This window comes from Neopsephotus bourkii, unplaced genomic scaffold, assembly GCF_033783945.1.
Source record: "Neopsephotus bourkii isolate Nb327-2 ecotype Australia unplaced genomic scaffold, CSIRO-AGI_Nbou_v1 NB_1634, whole genome shotgun sequence".
NCBI classification, from domain to species: domain Eukaryota; kingdom Metazoa; phylum Chordata; class Aves; order Psittaciformes; family Psittacidae; genus Neopsephotus; species Neopsephotus bourkii.
In genome coordinates this window covers 8,929,703-8,955,085 of record NW_026902109.1, presented here as the reverse complement: position 1 = coordinate 8,955,085, position 25,383 = coordinate 8,929,703, and the positions used below count along the sequence as shown (strand labels likewise).

At 38.0% G+C, this 25,383-nt stretch overlaps 1 protein-coding gene across 3 annotated transcripts in view; it reads left to right on the top strand.

Annotated features, from left to right (window-relative positions):
* Positions 1–25,383, top strand: part of GRID1 (glutamate ionotropic receptor delta type subunit 1) — a 604,451-nt gene that overhangs the window by 487,087 nt on the left and 91,981 nt on the right. For all 3 annotated transcript variants that reach the window (XM_061373714.1, XM_061373713.1, XM_061373715.1), the window contains 3 exons: positions 6,126–6,299; positions 19,071–19,232; positions 20,420–20,539. In XM_061373714.1, coding sequence (XP_061229698.1) covers positions 6,126–6,299; positions 19,071–19,232; positions 20,420–20,539 — 456 coding nt within the window. The remainder of the gene's footprint in view (positions 1–6,125; positions 6,300–19,070; positions 19,233–20,419; positions 20,540–25,383) is intronic.

Genomic DNA, 25,383 nt, shown 5'->3' with positions numbered 1-25,383 from the left:
AGGTAGGGATGAAGAGAGTACAATGTAGCATTGCACATCCAACTTGTACCTACTTGCTCTGAAGCTGAGGAGAGGTGAGGGTCAAATGAATTGAATAGCCATGTGGAAATACACAAAAGACAAGCTCTGAGGAAGACTTTTTTTAAAAGTGCGCTTTTGACAGAAACGCCCCAAAGACAAGAAAATGGAATAATGGAGGATTTTAATTTCCCTGGCAGTTGAAAAAGTAATGTTAGGACACAGACAATGCTTCAGAATTTCCTGCGATTGACAGTGTTATTCCTACACGCTTATAAAGTTAAGGCAGTTCAGATTTTATTATGTCTAAGGAAGAATGGGGCTGAGGAAGTTAGGAAATAATTGGTGTGAAAGTGGTTGAGAGATGGTAGCATGCACTGCTTGAAGAAGAGGAAGGAGTGAGAAAAGGAAAATAGGGATAATGGGCATCAATAAAAAGATTGTCCAACTTCACAAGTTTAAAGAACCAGTAGTGCTTTTGGAAAGATAATAGGATGAGTAAAGGATGGCAAAAAAAAATCCTGTGAGGTTCTGTGAAGATGGAGGCATAATACGGTATCATTATGGCTCCAATTGGTTATCTTTTCAGATCTTGAAATCAGAGGAATTCTAAAGAAAAAGTGATGTAAAAAAAAGGCAAAGGAGAAGTGCAAAAGTGCAATGAAGTAAATTATTATAAAATGAGGCTGAGGTGCAAAATTACTCATACCAGGGGTAATAAAAAGTAACAATAAAAGTTTAGATATAGCAGAAGATAATGGAAAGTGTAAGATTACTTAATGCTAAAATGAGGTTTTAATGTTTTTTCTGACTTACCTGATGCTGGCTTTATAGAAACTATTAATTGTAACCAGACTGTTAAAACATACTGTAGTAGTTCCAATTTATTTAGATAAATTTGAGGCACTCTACCAGATGGGAATCAATATAGAGAAGTATGTAGTACTCAGGTGTGGCTACAAAATGAGGTGTAGCTGGTAAGCCTCTGCAGGAGCAACTTAAAATCCTTGTGGATAGCAAACAGTATCTGTCAATACTGTTGTGGCCCTGCAAAACATATATTGCCATAAACATCCTTTGTAAGATCAGTTAGGCAATTATTTTGCTCTGCTTGACATCAACTTGGCCCTGTTGGAACAGTATTGCAATTTTGGGGCCAGACTTAAAACAAGAGAATGCAGAACAGTTTTGAAAATCCAGAGGAGAATACTTAGTGTGATGGATGCTCAGTAAAATACAATCCATGAGGAAAGGTTGAAAAAATTAGGTTTGCTTCCTGTAAAACTCAGAAGGTGGAGAAAGAATATAGTATTAAAACAGGTATAATTAAAAGAAGAATATGATCCCAGGTTCACTCTGGAAAGATAAAGGAAATGCAATTTAATCATCTGCAGTAAAAATTAGCTTCAGTAATGGGAAAGGGTTTATGATCTAAGTTTGATAATGAATAGGAACAACTTCCTTGGTTACTTTCCTCCTTCTTGTCATCTCTCTGCCTTTGCACCTGGTTCTGCCACTGTTTTTTATTGTTTGTTTTTCCCTATCTTACATTATGTAAGTCTGCTAAATATTTGTAGGTCTCATTTTGGGAAGACAACCACAACTGTTTTATAAGCTCCACTGGTTATTTTCTGATTTGCACCTTCTGTTGTAGGTCTTTCAACATATCTTTTTTCAATATAGGTATAGCAGTGATAGTTTATACAAAGTCACTGAATATACTTCTGATTGAATCATTTCTTCAGTACTTTTGCTGACAAACGTGAAATTTATGGGAACTGTGACTTAGCTGGTTTCCAGTCAGTGTGGAGCTCCATCGTTCTCCTTCTACTAGGGAGCAGGCTGGAGTTACCGCATTTGATTAGATTCTGTTAGCCAAATCCAGTCTTGGGGTAGCCCCAGCATTTTGACTTAGCCAGGAATGAACCAAGCATCATGTTTCTTGATATCAGTCATTTCAAATGGAGTATATTGTAATTGTATGTAGTCTTGATAGGAAGATGCCTAATGATGAATTACTGTCACTTTCAGTGCTATAAATATAGATTTATTTATAAGGTGTAAAAAAAAAATGTCTGAAAACTGAAGGTTAGAGCTTCTACTTGCCTACAGCTTTTCATTTATTGCTTTTGCATTGAACTGATTCTCATTGATTCAGATTAACTCTCATCAAATGATATACAAAGGGGTATTTGTTATTGCCATAAAATTAATTACGTGTTTGGTTTTTTAACCACATTCTGTACCGTATGAAATAACAAATATGAAATTCAAACAATATTAACTTCCAATTCTCAAACTGGAGCCATGGGAGTAGTGAACTAGTGAAAATTTCATTACATTAGTTCCTTACTGTCTAAATGAATTACACACAAGCAGTGTCAGTCAGCTAGGAGCAAGGTTAGTTGAGCTTTGATGATTTGTTTTATCAGTGAAATCCACATTAAAGTTACTGGTGTTTTGTTGGGCTTTTTTGTTTGTTTTGTGCAGCTTTTCATAACTATCATTTCATGTGCTTTTCTTTTTTTTTTTTAATTTTATTTTATTTTATTTGTAAGATAGTTACTTTTAGTATGGAATAATATTTTGATAAATCAGAGGCTCTTTTACTGCAGTGTTCAAGGCCAGGTTGGACAGAGCCTTCAGTGATATGGTTTGGTGTGAGGTGTCCCTGCCCATGGCAGAGGGGTTGGAACTTGATGATCTTAAGGTCCTTTCCAGCCCTAACTATTCTATGATTCTACAAGCACTCACTACTATCGGAGAAAGACTTTTGGAGACCCAGTACAGAGTCCTTATATCTAGAAACAGAGCTAATTCAATTAAATTATAAAAACATCCCTGTAGAGATTTTAGGAATATCAGGTAAAAGGAAGAGAAGTGAGGTAGTGTTGGATGTGTGGGAGGAAGATGAGAATGGGAGTTGGACAGGTGGTCATGCAGACTTTTATTAGAATACTTTCTGTGCTATGAAAAATGGATTGTGCTCTTGCCTTAAAGGATTAACCTTTATATATGTGTGTGTGTGTGTGTGTGTGTGTGTCTGCATCTGTAAAGCCAGCATAATGTTAAAGTAGAATAAATTTATCCACAGGGTAAGCTGTCACTAATATTTTTTTTTTAAAAGCTAATTGAAGGATGTTTTCTGGATTTTCAGGAAATTAACAACTGCCTCTTAATAGATGTACATAGTGCATTGAAGGGAATTAGAATAACCCAACAAACGGTATTGATCCTAATGCAAAAATTCCACATAAATTTGTAGCTTGTCTCCATGAGCATCCTTGTCTTCATTGCCATTCAGTTTAATCCTCCAGTTTTCTCATGGATGTACTTTCTGGAAATCTGTTCTGGTTGTTTAAATGATTAATGCCATTAAAATTTATAATTTTCTGTCATTACCTCTAGGAACATAGAGAATGTAATGTGAAACATAATTGCCTCATTTTGCAATTTGTGTTATGATGGTTGAGCACAACTAGAGCAGATTTAAATATTCCCCTGATCAATATGGCTAGGTACTGCAAGCTAACTGAAGTTCTTTGTGCACAGATAAATAAATAGATAAATGAATTCCTCAAATGACCAATATCTCTGTGCACATAAATAGATAAATGAATGCCACAACTTCTTGAAGAGTAATCTTTGTCTTTAGTAAGCCACATGAACAAAAAAATGCAGTGTTTAAAGGAATACCCCTTCAGTGTTGAATCGGGTAATGAGAACTACTACTAGCTTGAGTGAATAGTCAGTCTTGCACTTATGTCTACCTACTAAAATATTTAAGCGCTCCCTAAAACATTGGGAATAGCTAAATTTTTTCCCTTAGTAAAGGAAAAATCCAGAATAAGAGAACTTAAGTAAGAAAAGCTCTTTCACTCTTTCATTCTTGTGTAAAGTTCTCTCCCTCCAACCTCTTTCAAGAAATTTAATACGTACAGATCTGAGTGCAGACTGCTATTAAAGGTGCAGAGCAATAGAGAGTTAGGCGCTTTAGCTTTCCTTAAAGCATATCGCTGAAATAAGCAGAAGCCACTATCTATATTAAGTCAGAGTCAGATTTAGCCCAATTTAGGTGCTGAATTTCCTTCTAGAGGCTCCCATTTTTCTTCTCTGGCTGTATAGTAACTAGGGTTTGACACTCAGGACTCGCTTGGTGCCTGTAACTAAGTGGGAAGAACCAGGGTTAATATGTCTAACATAACTGTCCTCCTTCACTACCTTACTTCACAGAAGAAGCACATACAGGCTTACAAGTTTCAAGTCAAGCATTTTCACACAGGTTATGATATGTCTTTGAAAGGCTGTGCACCACTTAGGGAGGACACAAAATGTGTGGTGTGAGGTGAACTGAAGGTTTGGATGATTCGTGATCTTTTCTTTTTTCTGTTTGAAACCACTCCGTCTGAATTTGCCTGCCAAGGGATGCAGCCTAAGAGGTTATAATTTAAAGCTATCTCATAAAATTGTCTTTCCTTCAGATGGCAGCTTAGACACACTGTGTGGCTTTAAAACCCTTCAGTCCCTCAGAAAGAAATCCAAGGCAGCAGTCTAGAGGGTCTGTGGGTCTGCTTTGGTGCCTTCTTGCAAGGCCACAGTTGCCTCCCAGCATTTTCTATTAAGCCTCAAAATCTTTGGCTTCTATAAGGATATATTTATTTCCTGTTTTTATGCCACACCAGTTGGTCTGTTGTTAATGCTATGAATTTCACCTTCTGCATTCATGTTCCTAAAAATGATGGGAAATCAGCAAAGAATTAAAGTGAGCCAAAGCTACAGTACTAGTCAACCATAACAATTATAATAACCCCATGGTCATTTCACTCACAGCTTGACAGAGAAAATGCCAAGAAAACATTTATTTTTTTTCTTGAATGTTTAAAGTGTAGGGCCAGGGTCACTTCTGTTGATGACACATTGAAAGGTGTGAGCCCTGTTGACCAAGTACAGCCACATTCATTATTTGCAGGCGCCACTACCCTGCAACGGACTGAGAGCAGTCCTGTGCAGGCTGGAGAACGAGTTGGCCCAGCTGTGCAGCCAGTGCAGCCAACATACCCTGGAGATGCGCTGATGTGACTTGCAGATGCTGCTGGTGGCAGTGGTAAGGAGCTGGGATGTAAAGATGCTCTCTGTGGAGGAGGCACCTGTGGGAACAAATAGTCAGTTGTGCCACTGCCTGTACTTCTCCACAGTGAACTCTTGGCAGGAAATAACCGTCAGAAGCTCTACCACTGTTATGATTTCAGGATCAGCTAAGCCCGTGATTTTCAAATTATTTACTGTGGTGAAAAACAAAAGGCTCTGGTTTTGTGGCCTTTTCAAGATACATAGAGCACATAGTTGAGCTGATTTTGGTTGCAATGTAAGGGCAGTAGATGCAAGCTCTCTCCCTGGATGGATTAGGAGTCTGGGATATGGAAAGGTCTGCAAAGAAGCTTTAGACGGTGCAAAGACTGGAAAGAAGAGCAGCCTGTCCTTGAGATCGCCTTACATCTTATCCAAAATTATTCTTGGTGCAGAAACTTGCATTCCTAAATGTGCCAATCCCTTCCATGAAGTTTCTCCTTTTTTTCATTTCCTAATACAGATAATCTCAAAAGACTTCCTTGAGTCATTAGCAGGATTAGTCCATAGAAATTATCTATTTTTCTTATGGGGAAAGTACTTGCTTGTAATATTGTTCTCAGGTGTAAGGGATGTATTTCCTAAAGGTAGTTATGTTTTCCATTTGTCATTTTGTTCTGAGTGAGGTTCTGTTCTGTTAAACCAAAACTTTTTCTATATAAATGTATTTTCAAGGCTATTTGGAAGCCTATTGGGACCACCTTTTTTTTAATGAGGAACTATGTCTGCAGTATGTTATTATTGCCAAGATAGGTGGTACTGTGTTAAGCTGTTTTCTTTTGTTTCAGATGATGTGTAAAATAATACCATTGTTGTTACAAAACACAAAATAAGAATATTTGGCATAGGCAAAGCATGTGTATCTGTCACCTTTTTCTTCTGTTGTCTTTTAAAAAATATTTATGCAATAATTAAAAGTATATATAAAATGTCTGGACAAATACATGGGTTTTTTAAAAAAACTGTGTCTCCCTTCACAGGAAATCACTGATAATGAAATATTAGAGTTGGTACATAGTGCTCTGGGGAGGATGACAGTTATCCGGCAAATTTTCCCTCTCTCAAGGGACAACAATCAGAGATGCATGAGGAATAATCACCGAATATCATCACTGCTGTGTGACCCACAAGAAGGCTATCTTCAGATGCTGCAGGTCAGTAGCTGTGCCCGCAAAAAAGTCCATCTTAGGAATTTGACATGAGAGTTTTTCTGTGACTCATTATATCAGAGGAAGAATAAAATGACTAGATATAAATCTAAGCATGTGATCTTCAATCAACTTTTCCTGACTTAATTATTTTTTTTATTTCCCAGGTTTGAGTGCTTTAGATGTGATGTTATGTCCAGGAAGTGCTAGCAAGTGGTTGCGCTGATTCAGAGCTGATATTGTGTATTTCATTCCCTTAAGAATCTTCTGTGTGAAAAAAATAAAAGGTTGTGATATCATAGGCTTGTGGAGTTACTGCATGCTTATTATATTTATGCCTATTAGACATCTGTTGTGAAAAAGTTCATCTGGGAGGATAACAGAACTCTGATAGGTATTGGGCTGTGCAGCATTTCATACTTGGTTAAATGGACTGAATCCAGCTGATGTATTCAATCTGTCCCATTTCAATAGTCTCAGAAATCTCAAGCAGCTGATAATTGTCAGAGCGTGTAAAATATGCACTACGAGATCAAGTTCCAGATTTTGCTAACAGATTTGACTTTGGTATAAGCAACATCTCAAAATTTCTTGGCAATTTATCACAGATATCAGAAGTTTTCTGCAGTAATTTAAATGTAATTTTAGGTGCTATTTCCAAAGGTAGTTCAGTATTTTAGAAGCATACGTTTTAGGCTTATAATGGGTCTCCATGTGTTTCTGATTTACTTTAGACACAGTTAAGAATCTCATTTGTGTCACTGTTGAAGCTGTTAGCTAAAACTGAAAACTTTAGAGAGACTCAAAATATAATCTTGATTATGACCCTTTTATTGCAGATTTAGACTTAACCTGAGATAGACTGATTGAGGACACAAGTAGCTGAAGCTCCGAGTTGGCAAGCATGGGTATTGTAAGACTAGAATGGGCTTGTTTAGCCTGTTGGCAGTCTGGACTGCTGCAGCTTGGTCAGGAAGGCAGTGTGGAGTGAGCAGTCCTTACATAGGGAACTCGTGCAGTCTTAGAAGAGTTTCTGAAGAGCAAGGTGTGAGGCTTACAGAAAACGAAAAGGAGGGAGATTCTCAGGAAAAGTGAGTAGGTCAAGATTCCCCAAGCAACATTCATGGTGATCTTTGTTTTACTTATTTATGCTGTATTAAAAAGTTGTAACTGCCAATTGAAATCCGGCAGTTGTAACTGCCGATTGAAATAGGGATGTTTCCTTCTTGAAGACAGCCTCTTGCAACACAGATTCTGTCATAGAAGTGGCAAAGTTTGGGAAATAACAGTTGTATGCCCTGTAGTTCTGAGCATTGGTCTATTTTTTCTGCCCAGGGGAAGGTCTATGCCTGCCTTGTCTTAGGAAGAAAAGACACTTTTGATCTTTGTCAGTACTCTGAGGTATGCTGTAATGAGAACAGGGCGATTTTGGACGATCAAGGAAATTTCCAGTACGATGAAAAAATTAACTATCCTGCACACTATCCTGCACCAACAAATCACTCATTGGGGAGCAGCAGGATTTTGAGTTTTGTTGTCTATGCTGGTTTTTGCATAATCTAATTCAGAGTCTCATCTGAAGGGCTCTGAGGTCTCTTGCCCTCTCAGCAAGCTCTTATTTGCTAAAACATAACTGGTTTGTTAGCATGAACAGCCTTGGGCCCTATTACTAAATTTCACTTACAAGGGCCCTTTGGGAAGGACCCTTTTCCTGCCGATTCCCAAATGTGGGTTTGGAGAAGCAAAACACTCTCAGTTCTTACATTCCACATATAATATACCAGCTTAGAAACCGTCTTTACAGTAATGTTATACTTTGCCCTTTAGTTACTTCTCTATGAACTTAGAAATGAGAAAGAAATATAAAGAAGTGTGGAAGGTATAAAGTTTACCTTTTAGAAGTTGATTCCATGACTTTCATATTCAGCCATGCTGGAATGAAATATTATGAAGGGTGAAGTGCACCTGTGAGATCTCTCAAATTAGCTCCCCCAGTACATCTTGTGTTATCTTTAAGTTTATACAGATTGAATATAGGATGCTTTTAGCATGTGCAGATATATCTGAAGCATTCTGTAGCTGCATCTTTTTCAGAGGCTTTGCCAAAACACCTTTTGTGCATACAAGCTCATATTAATTTCCATTCATGATTGGCATGTTATTAATGGTCCTGCAATTCAGGTACTTCCAATATTCTGTTTCCTTTTTATTGCTTAAAAAATAGTTTTGACCTTTTGCTGTACAGAAGTACATCACTAAATTACCCTTATTGCCAGAGGCTGCAGTAGCTCCCAGTTCCATGTCAGGCTGCATGAATCCACTTGAGGCAGTGACCACCTGCCAGCACCAAGTCTTTGTGTTGCTTTGAAGTAGTTTGATTAACACCACAGTTTGGAAATCCCTGGCTCATTCTCCCTTGGGCAATCTCATATTAATAATTCTTTGTTGTCAAGGTAACTTACCAGCCATTGTTGGTTAATTATTTATTTAATGGCTTTGAAGAAGAATAAGCTAATCTCTGTCAGCTTCTAACTGTAAGGTTTTTATAGGGGTGAATTTAACTTTTTTATCAAGCTAGCAAAAGAAAGAAACATTTACATCATGGATTATTAACTTTATTCTAGTTAATGAAATTTTTTTTGGAACGATGTTGCTCTCAGTGTCTTTGGTACCATATCCTGCGAAGTTGTTTTTCAGTGGGTGATCATCCCAGTTTGGCATTCTGACAAGGCTTTTAAAGATCAGGCTGTTCTGCAAGCTAATCCAAAAATTCATCTGTTCTGAGTGCTTTGTGGAAATCCAATCTTATTCCATCAACCCACTTGTCAAAATTTTGCTCATGCCCTTATTTCTTGTACATATAATATACCCAGCTGGGTTTCTCATTCAACTGGAGAAAAAGCTTTGTAAAGTTTCCTGTCTTGGTCATTTTATTTGAGTACAGAGGACTACATTTTTCTCTTTCTTATTCTTCCTATATGATTTTCTGCATCCATCTTTCTTACTCTTGTAAGTGGAAAAGAGACAGTTTAGAACTTGCCGTCTTCCATTGGCTGTGATTACCCTGTGACTTGGGCCATCAGCACTGTCAGTATTGCCACATGTGGAGAGGGTGTCCTGGTTAGAACTTGTATGTATCCCTGCATGTTGAATTGTGTTTAGTAAGATTATTGCCATTAAACTGTTCAGATTGTATCACACATAGTCTTACAGAGTCAAGTTGAAGAAATTTTAATGCGTAACATGCTTTTTTCCAGAATCTTCCCCTTTAAATGTTATTTTCTGTCTACAAACCCAATTTTCGTTCTTTCGTCAGGTTATTCATGATGTGTTCATAAACTCAAAATCAATCTGTTATATGTTTTTGAAGAAAGTTCTCTTTCAAAATGTAATTTTCATTAGTTTGTTTCTTCCCATATTTACCATTTATACAGTTAATAAGCTCAATCTATGTGAGATTCTGTTTAGTTTAAAATATATTACACGGGCACAGAGTATCTGAAATAATTTGACGTGGTCCAAAATATAATTAAAAAGGAAAAGAGAAAACTCCAGCAAACTATGTCACAAAATTAATGACAGGATTCACAGGATTCAGAGTCCATCCTCTCTACTGAAGAACTTATTCCAGGCATTGCTTTGCCATACTTGAAGAGAAGATGTTGAGAAGTGTGGGAGGGTATTCATTCTCTCTGTGTAAAAATTTCATTCTTCAAAGACTTGACCATCAGATATCTTTGTAGGCATCTCTTAGCAGTTGCTCCTACAGAGCTGTGTTTTTATTCATGAACGGTCTTCAGGAATGGCTGCAATTTAACTACTGTAAGTGGAGTTATTTTTTAGAGATGTGTTTGGCTGCCTAAACTTCAGAGCCTGATCCTGTAGTTTTATCCAATTAAATAGCCTTACTCTCATTTGACCTGTTTACATAGCTGTTAAGTGTTACTGGGGACAGGCAGTAAATATTGATTAAGCCCTATTAAAACACTTCCTTTCTCCAGTAAAGGATTGTCGAGCCTCATTTTAATTTTCCTTTCACTACAAATCTGTAATTCCATGTCTATTTAGCAAAGTTTAATTTGAACTTTTGGCCCAATATTCAGGTGCAGTGAGACTGTTTGACTACCACATAAATGAAAAATATTCTTTACTGCACATTGCATGACATATCCTCTCCCTGAAGACCAATGCCATGTGTTCTATACAAGCTAACATAATTGGTTAAAACACCAAACAACCATGGGTGCCTTCTGACCACATGGGATTTTGTGAGCACTGTGGAGGCTAGAACTACAGATACTCTCTGGAGGAGGATTTTCCTCTGTGTTCAAACTACCTTTTTTAACTGCTGGAGTTCTCTATTTGCATAATTATTTCACTGAATTTTTGTTCAGTGCTTTATCAGGGATTGGACAGCGGTGGCTAGAAAAAAAGGTCACTGCCTCTGTTTTTCATTTTTTACTGCCTCTGAAACCTAATTTGCACACATATTTATTTGTAAATGAGGTAGGGTAAAGTTATAATCTTATACTCTGCTTTGCAATTCCAATACTACCTCTTGTGCTCCTGTCTGAGTCTTGGTTATGTTCAGTTTTCTTTATCAAATGTCTTCTGCTAGACTTTCTCTGGGCAGTTAGTGTTAGCTGTGCCAAATTCTGAGATGTTTAGTAAAAGCCAACACCTGCAACTAACAAGCTTGGGCAATCAAGGCCTGTGATTATTAATATTATGTATATTAATACATATAAGAGTATTAATGGTAGCATGTTGTAAAACATACTGAATAAGAAAACACTTATAAACAGCTGAAGGACAGTGAAAATTCAGAGAATAAAAACTGAGGGTAGGGAAAAGTGGTGTGACATATGTAACTCAGTAAAAATAGAAAAAAAAATAAAAAGGAAAGAAAAGCTGTTGATCATTTAAAACCTCAGATTCTGAGAGTGCAGCCTTCCAAAGAAATCTTTAGAGGCCTCATTGTTTGAGGTACTTAAAACTAGAATGGGCAAAGCACTAAATAATACACTAGTTAGATTCCTTACTGTCAGAAGGCTTGAATGAATATACAATTGAGGACTGTTTTTCTGTGCTTTTTGGGAAATTTTATTCAGGCTTTCATTTACCTCAGTGTTAATAAATAGCCCTTTGGAAGTTTGAAGTTGACATTTGAGTCCTCAATGAATGTTTGTTTTTTGACTCTGGTTTTCGCATGAATGCCAGACTGCTGGCTGTGATTTTGTTCTCCGTGAGTAGCAAAGCATGCATTTAAAGGCATTCACACAAAGTCTCACAAGGGGCTCCGCAAATGAGACAGGCTGATTAAGTGGGGGCCAGGACAGGAGTTGTGGCTGCCACCCCCCACTCCTACAAAGGGCAGCCCTGGGGAGCGCTGTGAGCACAGCAGGCAAACAGGGTGGTGTGCAGCAACCAGTCAGTGGTTTGTACGGAAGGGCACTTAAAGGGAGGGTCATTCCACTGGCCGAGTGGAGAGACTTGAAGTACACACAGCCCAGCAACCGTTCTGTAACCATCTACATGGACCAGGGGCACCCATCCTACCTGACTCTCAAGACAGAATGGCAGGAGCTTCTCTGAGACCAAAAGCTGCAGCTCCAGCTTGAGGCTCAGCACCAACTGCCCTGGTGGTGGCTGATGCCCCCACCCAGATGGAGATGCTGCAGGGAGAGGCTGTAGTGCAAACTTCAGACTGCAGGAATTTCCCAGACCTTTCTCCTGGAGCAGGGACAGGCAGCAGACCTGCCTCTGCAGAAGGTGGGCCCAGGTGCAGGACCTCCTGCAGCAGGTGGCTGAGCTGCAGGAGCTGGTAAGGAGGCTAAGTAACTTCAGGGAGGCTGAGAGGGAGTTAGATAGCTCCTTCCAAGCACAGTATGCCCTGGACTCACAGCCCACAGCCAAGCAGCCAAAACCTCCCCCACTGGCACACACATAAGGGAGGAGGGTCAGTAATGCATAAGAGTTGAATATTGCAACATCAAGGACCCACAGGGTGAAGAGACTTCACCTGAAGCCTGAGGTGTCCTTCCAGAACTGCTTCACTGCTCTGCAGACTAGAGAGGAAAGACCCATCACATCAGGAGAGGAGCTGGAGCTGAGTAAGGCAGCTGATCCTGTGACCCTGTATAATAACCAACACCACTAAGGAAAGCCAGAGGGTGATGGTAGTAAGTGACTCTTCTGAGAGGTAGCGAGGCACCCATTTGCTGACCTGATGCACTCTCTAGAGAGGTGTTCTGCTCACCAGAGCTTTGTATCAAGGATGTCACTGAGAGACTACCAAGCCTCCTACAGTCCGCTGATTACTATATCTGCGGCTTTTGTTTCATGTGGGGACCAGCAGCACAGCTAGGAGCAGCCTGATGAGTATCAAAAAGGATTACAGAGCCCTGGGAGCAGCAGTAAGGGACTCTGGAGCACAGGTAGCCCCTTCATCAGTCCTTCTGCTCAAAATGAAGGGGATTTGAAGGGGCCAGTCAAATCTGGTGAATCAACAGGTGGTCAGGGGACTGGTGCCATAGCCAGGCATTTGGTTACTTAGGCCATGGGACTCACTTTGAGAAAATTGGTCTGCCCATCTACCAGAAAAGGGGAAGAGCACCTTCAATCATAGGCTTGCCACAATTCTTAGAGCAGTGAGAACACCAAGCTTGCTACCCTGGATTTCAGGAGAGCAGACTTTGGCCTCTTCAGGGATCTGCTGAGTAGAGTACCATGGCATAGAGTCCTGGAGGGAAGATGGGCCCAAAAAAATCAAGTCAATATTCAAGGATTGCCTCCTCCAAGCTCAGGAGTGATGCATCCCAACAAAAGGAAGTCAGGAAAGAATGCCAGAAGGCCTCTGTAGATGAACAAGGAACTCCTGGAAGAACTCCAGCACAAAAAGGAAGCCTACAGAGGGTGGAAGCAAGGCTGGGTAGCCTAGGAGGAATACAGAGAAATTGTTCAAGCAGCCAGCCAAGGATCAGTTAGGAAAGCTAAAGCCGTGATGGAATTAAATCTGGCCAGTGATGTCAAGGGTCACAAGAAAAGTTTCTATAGGTACATTGTTGATAAAAGGAAGACTTGGGAAAATGTGGTCCCTCTGTGGAAGGAAACAGGAGACCTAGTTACCCAGAACATGGAGAAGGCTGAGGTACTCAGTGACTTTTTTTGCCTTGGTCTTCACCACTGAGCGCTCCATCCACAACTCCTAAGTCACAGAAGATAAATGCAGGGACTGGGAGAATGAAGAACTATCTGCTGTAGGAGAAGGTCAGGTTTATGACTGTCTAAGGAAGCTGATTCTCTTGTTGTGAGACCCTTTGTGGAGTACAGCATTCAGCTCTGGGGCCCCCAACACAAGAAGGACATGGGCCTATTGGAGTGAGTCCAGAGGAGGGCCAGGAAGACGATCAGAAGGCTCAAGCACTTCTTCTATTGAGACATGCTGAGAGAGTTGGTCTTGTTCATCGTGGAGAAGAGAAGGCGCCAGGGGGACCTTAGGAGCAGCTTCCAATACCTAAAGGGGTCCTACAGGAAAGCTGGAGAGGGAATTTTTGCAAGGGTGTAAATATAGGCTAGGATGTGTCCTATCATATATAATGATAGGACAAGGGGGAATGGTTTTAAACTTGAAGAGGGTAGACTTAGATTAGATCTAAGGAAGAAGTTTTTTACTGAGAGTGGTGAGACATTGGCACAGGTTGCTCAGAGAAGCTGTGGCTGCCCCATCCCTGGAAGTGTTCAAGGCCAGGTTGGATGAGGCTTTGAGCAACGTGGTCTAGTGGAAGGTGTCTCTGGGGTCACTGGGGGTTGGAACTGGAGAATCATTAAGGTCCTTTCCAACCCAAACCATTCTATGATTGTATGAAACTAATTTAAGAAAATTAAATAGCTCAAATTTTCAGTCTCTTCACTCTAAAAATATCCTTGTAAGCAGGGCATCATACCATAAGTAAACCATTAATTTTCACTGCTTCTAGTAAGATGCATTCTGTCATGAGAGACACAAGCTCATAACTGCGTTTGGCAGTACTTGAACTTTGAAAGTTGAAACAGTTTCAGGGCATGGTGGTGTATGCATATGCAAGCACAATGATATCGCTCCTCAGGCAGCAAGTGTTTCTGCTGCTGGCAGGCTGCACTTGGTCTATGCTCCTCTTCCATCTGCTTCATCCTTGGAGCTGACTGCTGTGGCCTCTCAGAGGGTGATTTTGGCAGCAGCAGGGTACAGATGCCCAGCTTGGGAATGAGTTTTTGAAGCAGTGGCCTCTCGGTGTCAGCTTGTCTTCCCAGGTGGTCTCTTCAGTGGTCCTATCTGGCTAGACTTCTGGCTCTGATAGCAACTCAAGGTCAGTCTTTGTGGCTTGCTGGTCTTCCCAGAAGAGTACTTGTCTATGACTAGGGCCTCTGAAGGAGCTAAAGCTATCTTTATATATAACTTTAAAAGTAAAATCACTCTGGAAAACCTCATGAATTTCACATAAAAACTTGTATAAAATGACATTTAATCATGTGATAGGGTGAGATTTCCACTCTCATTCAGAGTTTCTGCTCTGGTCTAATACTGTATGGTGGATTTTTAATTTATTGCAAAATAAAGGTTCATAAAGTCTGGAATAATTTGCAGAAGGTATACCAGAACATGCTTAAATTACTCATGTACAGGGCATGCTCTTGAATATATTGGTGAAATCGCAGGCAGATATATATCCTTCCCTCCTCTGTTCCCCCTGTGAATATATAAATGGGGGAAATAAAAATTGCTTCGGAGCTTGGAAAACCCAAAGTAACCAAATACATTCCCTTGCTTTTATTTCTGTCTTGCTTCGCTACTAATTCTGAATGCTACCTGAAGACTGATTTTTATATTTACTATATTCTCATGCCTCTGATAGCAATGGTGGAATCAGAGTAGAACTGATTCCTTGGGGTATCTCACAAATTCCCTTTCAGTGGTAAGTCTATGTTCAGAGGGAGTTTGATAGCTGAAAATTAAAATATGTGTGCAGTTGCAGTAGCAAGAGCATACAGGCTTCATCCTCTGAACTCTTTTTCTTTTCACAGTATCGATATTCTTGAGGTTATAGCAAACTTGTGTTGGAAATACAATGTAGTACATACACAGACATTTTGCTGTATTAAAAGGAATATAATAGAAAATAAAGGAAATTATTATAGCCCTGGTTTTACTGTGTGATTGGGCCATAATTTCTGTGGCTTGTTATAAGTAACTTTTTTCTACAAGGAAATACATACATAGTAATGAATTTAGATGGAAAGTTAATACTGTCTTGAGGAGAGAAGTGTCTCTGAGGTATTTAAGTATTCTTATTTTTCTACCTCAGAAAGGAATTAGGAAAAAATAAGATAAAGTATACTTCTCAGTAATTTAATAATATATCTTCCTGTAAGTATTAAAGGAATCAACTCTTCAGTTACACTCACCGCTACTTAGGCATCAGATTAGACCTGGTTCCACAACTCTGTTTTCCAACATAAAGCTTGTTCCCATTTGGGATTAGGTAAAGACATTCAATCTGTCCTGTTATTGATGTTCAGGAGCTGAGTTTTGCTCTGCATACTGTGAGTGATCAAAAGGACATTATTTTTTAAGTTACCAGAAAGTTTTTGGTTGTTCTTATTTGGTTTTTATACTTCAAAGAAGTGATTCTTGACCCAGTAGACTACCAAAACAATGCTATCATGTGAATGCCCTTCTTTCTTTTGTTTCAAACAAACGCACTGTCTGCATACTGAATTTTGATCACTGTGTAAAACCAGATACTTTGAGTCATGCATTATAAGTTTCAAAGGGTTCTGCCTGTAGTAGGGTGGACTTCTATATTTTGTGTTAACTTACGCCTTAACTAGCGGACTGAACAAATAAATTATTGAAAAAAGAGAATTGATTTTCTTAATATTACAAATATAGCCTTGGTTATGTAGGTTAAGCTCCTGTTTTTTTCCTAGCTTACATGGTTTTTATCCTAAAAAAGAAGTGTTGATTGCGTAAATAAAATTCAACATACTCTTTTCTGTAGGGTAGTCACTCTTCAGTGAGTAGGGGTTAAAATGTAGTAATGCATGCATGTAATTTTTACTGGAGTAAATAGAGTATGATTATATGAAAAAATTAATTTTGCTGATTAAAAAGATTGTACTTTTTGTAATAGTCCTTTTTTTTCTTTTTGTCTTTTTTTTTTTAGCAAGGTTTTCAGTAGAACAGAACTAGAGTGGCAAAATACTATATTTTGCAAAATACTGTATGGCTAAGTGTACAACAGGACTTGCAAAATATTCTTTCTGTGGCAAAAATTAACTTGCTGTGTTCTGTGCAACATTTTCTGCCAACTTGGTACATATCTCCAGATGTATGACAGGACGTAAACAGTGGGAAACGCCTCTTGTGCAGACTGTTTCTTGCTGTCAGTTTATATCATTCTTTCAAAAGAAAATCATGAAACAATAGTGATACAAAATCTGTTATAGGTCTAACTGAATTATGAGGATTAGACTGATAAACACAACATTGTTTTGTTTTGCTCTACAGCATAAAGTAATTTGACTTGGATGCATGGTCATGTAAATTCTCAAAAGCTTTCAGTCAATTATACATGCAGAACTGTGGCTGTTTCTCTAAAAGCATTAAAAAAAAAAAAAAAAAGAGAAGGAGAAGGAAAGCAGTGTACCCAAGTACATCTTATATTTTGCCCTAGAGCTCTGCTAACAAATCAGGCAAGCTGTTTTGGGGAACTGAAGCTACAGTTTTCCAGAACTGAAGAACAGTGCCAAACCAAGAAAATGAAAAACATTTCTGATTTGTGGTGGCAGCAGACAATGAGTTGTCAGTAAGTGAAGGTATAAAATCATATTCAGCAGGGAGAGAAAGGATCATGATGGCACGTAAGAAATGGCATTTTTCCTTACACACATAAAATCTACTTCTAAGCAAGTGGGTTTTGTGGTGTGTGGTTTGGGGTGGCTTATTTTGTGGATTGGGCTCTTGCTTTGGTTCCCCACCACCTCAGAGAGTAGCTTAACACAGAAGAGGAAAAGTGCCCTGTTGAAGAAGGATTTGCTTGATGTCTTTATTTGAAAGTTGCTTGGAAAATATCTGCAGAGTAGGGAGACAAATGCAGCTGAGCAGAAGAAACTTAGTTTCTGGGACTCCTATTAACTCTTTAACTACTTGTCTTTCTTGAAAAGAGAGGAAATCTGGAAAGTAGCTGATTTGGAAACTCTTTGAAAAGGTAAAGATATCACTGGATTAAATAGCAAATATAATGAATGTGGACTGCTTGTTCAGGAAGGCTGGAAAGAAAAGAAGGGAGAGTAGATGGCAATGCCAGATAGGAGAATATTTCAGTGATATTCTCTCATAGGTTTTTCATTATTTTCATTTTACAAACCCTTTTTATATTTAATCCCTTAAACAAGTGGGTATCCTCAACCTCTTTTTATTTTTTTTTGTTCCTATTTTTAATTCTTTCAAAAATGCATTTCTGTTTTTATATATTCTGTTCTGATTTACTTCTGCTAGAAGATATTTCAGAGTGCCTAGTTTCTCAATTTGTATTGCTTTCCAGATTATGAAACGTGGAACATTTTTTTTTCTGAAGATTAGGATCTCAAAATAGCAGAAATTTACTTCGAGCCAGTAATGCAACAGTAATATAGGAATATAGGTTAAGGTTTCACAGCTGAGTAACATTTTTATAGGAAGTGTGCAGCTGTATTAACTTCCAAGTGTACCCCCTTCCTGGTCTCTAGACAACATTTTCTGTGTTGAATTAGAGAAATCCAAAAGATAAATGATAAATCCAGGGATCACTGTGAGTAAAACCTGCAGCTATAATATCTTTTTAATAATAAAAAAGCTGTATCTGGCAACTGATTCTAACTGAGGTTTGAGTCTGGTAAAGGGTAAATCAATACCCCTGCATCTCCGCATAGGTTTGAAGAAGGGTGTTTGTAAACTCCAGAAACAGGTGAACATTAGCTAATATTTTTTTTAACTCATTTCTCTCAGCCAACTTTCGCTGCTAAAGTTTTACCAGTTGCAGTGGATACCACTGCATGTCAAAGATCTTGATCTTGTATGTGCCTTGGTTTGAAAAATTAAATACTTAGTTGAGCATTACTAGTGTGTTTTTACTAGTGCCTTTCATCAATTATTGTTCTCTTTATCTCACATGTAAATTGAAGAAAAAGGAGGCTAAAATCAATAGCTCCAGAGAAAGTAGAATAGTAACCAGTGTCCTGTATATTTGGTGGAGAGAGATAAGACCAAAGTAATACTGTAATTTCATCTCCCTCTGTTCTGAACAGTTGCATTAACATATTTTGCTGTGCCACAAATTACCAAAAAAATTACTCAGAAAGAATAAGAACTTAATTCCATTCTTTCTTCTCCTTGTTGAAAGGACTGGCAAAGTAGCAATCTTTGTCTTTTATTGATAAATAGATGTACTCCTTTTATAGCTTGAGTTTATATTTGAAGTGTGATCTCTTATGTCTTTATAGCATTGCATTGTAGTGGTGCTGGTAATGCACAGGCAATGCAAATGTGCTAGCATCCCTTGGCCAGAACGACCCAGGTGCCAAGCAGGAAAGAAGGTGGGAGTGAGCTCTGGTATTTGTCTCAATTGCCTTGACTGTTGACCACATGAAACATATCCAGCCTTTAGTTTTTACTTCTATCTTTTTTGGATTTGTTTACAGTTTCTTCAAAAGGATGCTTAAGTGAACAATGAGGCTCATTCTTATTATTGTTTGCAGGTTTCCAACCTGTACCTGTATGACAGTGTGCTCATGCTGGCCAATGCTTTCCACAGAAAACTGGAGGACAGGAAATGGCACAGCATGGCAAGTTTGAACTGCATGAGGAAATCCACCAAACCTTGGAATGGAGGACGATCCATGCTAGAGACTATTAAGAAGGTGAGAACAGACAAACCATAGTTGTGTGAGCAATTGAAAGAGTTGCTACATTCCTGCTTCAAATTAGCTTTTCAAGAAGTTTTTAACCTTTATTGAAATTTTATTTGATTTATTACAAGTAATTAACAAGTACCAGGAACAATCTACAGCTATTAAATGAATGATTTATGATAAACAAATTAGAAACACTGCAGTGTTGCTCCAATGTTGTATGTTCTACTTCTGTTCTCGTAGCTACCTTCTGTGAAAATAGTGTGGTTAGGAATAGTCATAGAAACTGATGTACACTTGCATTTTAGTAATTTCTCCGAGAGAAATTAAGGAGCTCGAGGGGCCAACCAACAGAAACATTTAGGACTTAATGGTCCATTTACTACAGCTCAACTAGCTTCATAAGTTAGGCCCAGAGCAAAAGCAATCTGATTTAGCTAAGTTGCCACTAACAGTTACATTGTCTTGCAGCATGTTGAATTGCTTAAATATGGACAGTACTGTGGCTTTGCAGATGCACGATAACTTCCTGTATGAATGTTATTTGATCATAAATACTAATGAAAAAATACTGATTTTTTACTATGCTACCTTTAGCAATTATTCAGAAGAAAACCCCTGTTTCCCCATATATATTGATGAGATAGTTTTCATCTAGTAAATGATGCAGTTTGGTCATGTGTTATGTTATGCTCTGACCATTCCTAGTGGCACCATCCTTTGTTGCTAAATTAATTCAAAATTTTGTATCATTTCAAGCTACTTTGCTATAAACCCAAAATCAAACTCTGTGGTGATACTTTCACAGAGAGGTTTTAGTAATACTTAAATTTTAGATTTTCTTCATGCGTTTCTTGGGAGCACAGCAGGCATACTCTGTTTTGGACTTGGAGCTCATGCCTTCGTATTCAGGCCTGGAACTGAACCTCCTGCCCTCAATTACACTGAAAGGGCTGTTGTCTTATGGTCCACCAAGGTCCTTCTCCTCTTTTTTGAGGTCTGTCTCCGTGAATGATGAAGACCTGATGGCTTTCTTCCAAAAGTAATTTTCTAAAAGGCTTTCCTAAAAAAATTTCTTGTGTCCGGTGCTGTGTGTGAGCTATTGAAGAACATTTAATTGCCACATTTGAGTTTGCTAGAGTGTTTATAAAGGCAAAACTGTTCTATTCTAAAATTTCTGAAACTTATTTCCTTAGGGCCATATAACTGGGCTTACTGGTGTTATGGAGTTCAGAGAAGATGGCGCCAACCCCTATGTTCAATTTGAAATACTGGGCACTAGCTACAGCGAAACATTTGGCAAAGATGTGCGGAGGGTAAAGATATGCTGCTTCTCTCTCTCTTTTCCTTAAGTAATATACGTTCTACTTCACAGGAGAAAATGTTATTCTTTAAGAATGAATTAGTGCTACACTGCAGAATACATTTACTGTAAGAGAAATATTTTCTGATATCTTCCACACTTAAATCTTGAAAGCTAAGTTTATATTGCTAGTCAGGAGTCCTGCAAGTTGTTTCCACATGTGCAGTACTGATGCAGTGCCATAACAATACCATGAACCTAATAGTGAAGTTTACACAATTCTGCTCGTGTATTTTATTTTTAATTAAGATATAGTTGATAAAGCTGGCACTTGTCTTAGTAAGGAAGCTAACTGAGAATATAAATTACTTAAACACACAAAAATGTTTCAAGTATAGCTGCTGCAAGAATTTGAGATAAATAAATATAAAAAACTCTACAGAACATAATTCCCCAGATGGATAATGCTATATAGTGTAAAGTATGACCTATCAATGGTAAGGATTAGAAGCCAGTTAAAGTGATTCCATGGGATTACTAACATAAATTGCTGTGGTCTGAGAAGGCTACCTTGAACATGTTCATACAGAGGGGATGCTTCAAAAATACCTGAAACTCTTAATTGAACAGCGAGGATCCATGTGGAACCCAAGCTACAAAATGCCCCTGAACTTTAGAACAGGTTGAAATACAGATGTTACAGTCAATAGGTCCTATATTTGATATAGGACCTATAGGTGATCAAACTAATAGGTCTGGTCAGCAAAACTGATCAAAGATTCCATGAAGAACTGAAATTTTTTACTTTTTTTTTTTTCATCTCACCATCATTTTCTTAGTTTTGTTTTGATTCACCTGTATTACATGAGTCTAAATGGAAAAACAAGCAAATAACTTGTTTGCATTATCATCTTAAGCAGCTAAACCTGAGATTCTTTCTGAGTCTAATTTGGTATGAGGATTCTGGACATGGAGCCAGAAGCTTCTAATGTCTATTAGAAATTCAACAGAAAGAAAAGAAGTGTTTAAAATGAATAAAGCAACAGGGTATATAACTGAAAAAAATTGTGTTGGCAAAAAAGTGTCTCTGAAGACAGCAGGTTGGATAGACACCCTCCTTTATTGTAAAGACCAGAAAAGTCTATTTCTCAGTGCACTTTCATTTCTAGATTTCTTTTGCAAATGAGGAGTTCCAAGTTCTAAGCACTACCTGAATGATGAAAAAGTCTCTTAATGTTAAAAACAGTGCTGCCTGCTTAATAAAATGGTGTTGGCTGAGAAGATGTAGGAAGCAATTATATTTCATGAGCAGAAGTATCCACCTCACTTTTTGCCCAAGTATGCAAAACAGAAACATCTGGTGCTTTGCAAGGTGCTGTGGACTATCCTACTCTGTTTCTGGTTGCCACTACAGGAAAGCATGAATGTCCTGTCTGTGCTGGGTTATCCCTAGCAGATGGATGCAATGGGGTGTTTGAGTTTGGTTCCATTCCCAAGTAACTTTGAGTAAGTCACATAATCACTTTATGCTTTAATTTACCTTTCAGTAAAATGGCATGATTACCACTCAGAACAGATTTGAGGCCTTAAAGGGAAAATATGATGTGTGAATACACATTATTACTTTTTCTTCTAATATACATTTTGAATATGGTAGCATGTATACAGAAGCACTTACTTTGGTATGTGGAGCACACTGACCAAAATGAGACAGAATACAGATGTGTGAACTGGAGACAGCCTAAAATACCACTGAAAAGGAATGACAAAGCAAATTACTTTCTCATTTCACCAGAAAGACTCCTAGGGGAATGTCGAAGATAGTAACCTATCTTGGATTTTCACAGCTACCATGAGATCTGGTCTTTCTGCAGACAATTGCTGTTTCCACTAGCTGTGACTGAGTTATGACTGCAAGTAAATATATGTATTTACTAGCTGAATATGCCTTCTCCTTTATTCCACAAGTCTTAACAACATATTTTTGTGGTAAAGGCTAATGGTGGTCTTTTGTGTGTGTGTTTTCTTCTTCCTTTGTTTGGATGTACTCTAGTGAAAAGGAAACTTAAGAAAATGCTCTAATTTCTTTGGTTTAAACATAAAAGAACAGGGTATGTCCCTTAAAGTGTACTACCTTGCTTTACAAAAAGCTCAGATGATTGCCTTCTATTCACTGTGTGCATGTAGAGTTTCAAAAGGCATGGTGTATTCATGCTTAAAAGAGAGATCAGTTTGGTGACTTAGGGTGTTCGAAAATTGACAGAAGATTGTCAGAGAAGCTGAAAAGGCTTAAGTGCCTATTATTTGATGTTATTCAGTATGATTTATGTTCCTAATATCTGTAAACACCTTTAAAAATAACAACCTGGCTATCTGTGTGTGCCTGTGTGTGTGTGTGTGTGTGTGTGTGTGTGTAAAAACCCATATATAAAACCCAAACCCTTGTGGCTGATGCCACACTAATGTTTAAAGAAAGAATGAAAGAAACACAGAGGAAGTAGAACTTGGGAAAAAACAAAAAAAAAGGAAAAGTGTTATAAAGTGTTCAGGTGAAGCATATGGAGCAGAAGGTGTGAGATTAATCACCTGTTACATTGAAAACCCTTTGAGATTTTTTGATTTGCATTTGTAGTGGGTAAAAACCCCTTTCTTCTAATTTCATCTCTTATGTCCACCTGTCATGCTAAGGGTGGATGCATAAAAATTCACTACCAGACTTAACTGCTGGGTTACTCATCTTTGAACAGTCTTCCTCTAAATTAGTTACCAGTGTGCTTTTTAAATTATTATTATTTTTAAATTCTTGTTTATTCATTCTTTATGATTTCTCTTCTCCCCCCTTCCCCCCATACATCTCTTGTATGTTTACATTTTTATGTCTTCTGCCTTAAGCTTCCTGAGCCTTTGATTCATTCCCAGCACTAGTAATGACTAATGGCTGGGGGATGATCATTATGTCTGTTTGCTCCATCGGCTTACTGTCTCTATCTGTATTGTGGAGTTGAGGATACTTGCCTGCTTTGTACGTTTTAAAGTCTGATAAAGAAAAAACCAAACAATCAAGCAACCTCAAAAATACCCAACTCCAACAAAAACATTTAGCTGTTAAGATATCGAATGAATCATAGTATTAAAAACTGGATATTCCGAATTGTATGACAGACCATCCCTTCAGAGCTCATTTGGAATTGTCAGTGGAGAACTATGTCCCACTTCCACAATACAAGGGACATGAATTTGGAAGAGATTCCAAGACTATATTAATTCCCTCTATATTGACCATCTGTATTATCAGTTCTTACTAATGAAAGCCTTGCTATAACTTTCAGAATATGTGAGCTGCTTCATATTTCTTATGTTTCTACACTTGGGTGGATTTTGCACAATATAATAGTTTAATGATCCAGCTGCAAGGGCAAAAATCGGGGAGCCAGGACTCCAGGTTGGTATTCCTAGAAACTCACTAACTGACAGGGAGCTCCTGAGGTGTGAAACTCTCTGTTCTTGTTTGACCATGTATGCAAAGAACACCATAACAACTAACTGCCCTTGTAGGAATGTCATTAAGCTTAGTTAGAGAACACCTGTAAGGAGCTTTATGATTACCTTCTTCTTGGCAGGAAGATCTTCTGTAAGTGTGAAGTTATGTTGTTATTTAGTTTATTTTATGACAGGGATCATAGTTTTTATGAAGCAATCTGCAACTCTTTCCCAAACTGGCTGTAATGAAGGCAGAATTAACGATTTACACACATGCTGTATTTCATAAAAAACATTCTGTTCAAAATAATAATGTTTACGATTGGCTATTCAGTTCTGTCAGTTGGTATGCTTTAACTTTTTTTAAATTAGATTTTCTTGAAATATCAGCGGCTTCATAAACAGTCATACTTGTTTTCTGCAGCACTTCTGAGGCAGTAAAAACTACTGTAAGCACTTTTCTGATGTTACACAGTTGCTGAAAACATATTTTTCGGTTCTGATACGGTGTTTTAATTTGGATTCTTTTAGACAGAATCTTGTAATTATCATGATGAGAAATCCTATGCTGCTTATTCATTGCAGAAGGGAACTGTATTTTTAGGGGTATGCAGTGTTAAGTGTTTTCATCTGCAAGAATATTATCAAGTCACATCATATGCCACTAAGAGGTGTATACTGAAGACAACTATGTTAGGTGGTTACTGCTGTAATTTAATCAGTTTTACTCATATGGAAAACTGCATAACTAAATTGCTTGAGATTAGCTGCAGAAGAGATGCCTGCTTCCTGTTTGAGCACTTCATAAACATGCACTTGGGTATAGTAATTTGTTTTAATCTGTGTTGCCAAAGTATTTTTCAGCTGAAATATAAGAAGTATTGGCTACCAGTTATCACTAAAGGTCCTCTGTAACCTTTCAAAAGGAAGTGCTAATAGTCTTTTCATTCTAGGTAGAATACAATTTCCACATGTTTACACTTGGCTGAACTTTCTGCTTCAGTTGATTGTCATGGTAGAATAATTTGGAAAAACAGTATTGCAATTCACCCTATAAATACATTGCGTCAAACTGCAGAGAAATCTGGAATATTTTACTAAAATAATAAACCTCCTTGAATTTTTAGTTGTAATTTTCTGTACAAGATGGATGTGAGGAGTAAAAGTAAATGCATTCCTTGCAAATTCCATTAATTGAGTTATTCATGGTGAAAAATACAGCTGAACATACAGGAAATGGCTATGATCAAGTTTTATGCTAGAGAAGAAACATGATGAACTTAAGTGTTTTTTCTGAAATGAAGGGGGGGGTGTGTGTTCTGTTTACCCAATTATTTTTTTTATTAGTAGTATTTTGTTTGGTTTTGTAATTGAAAT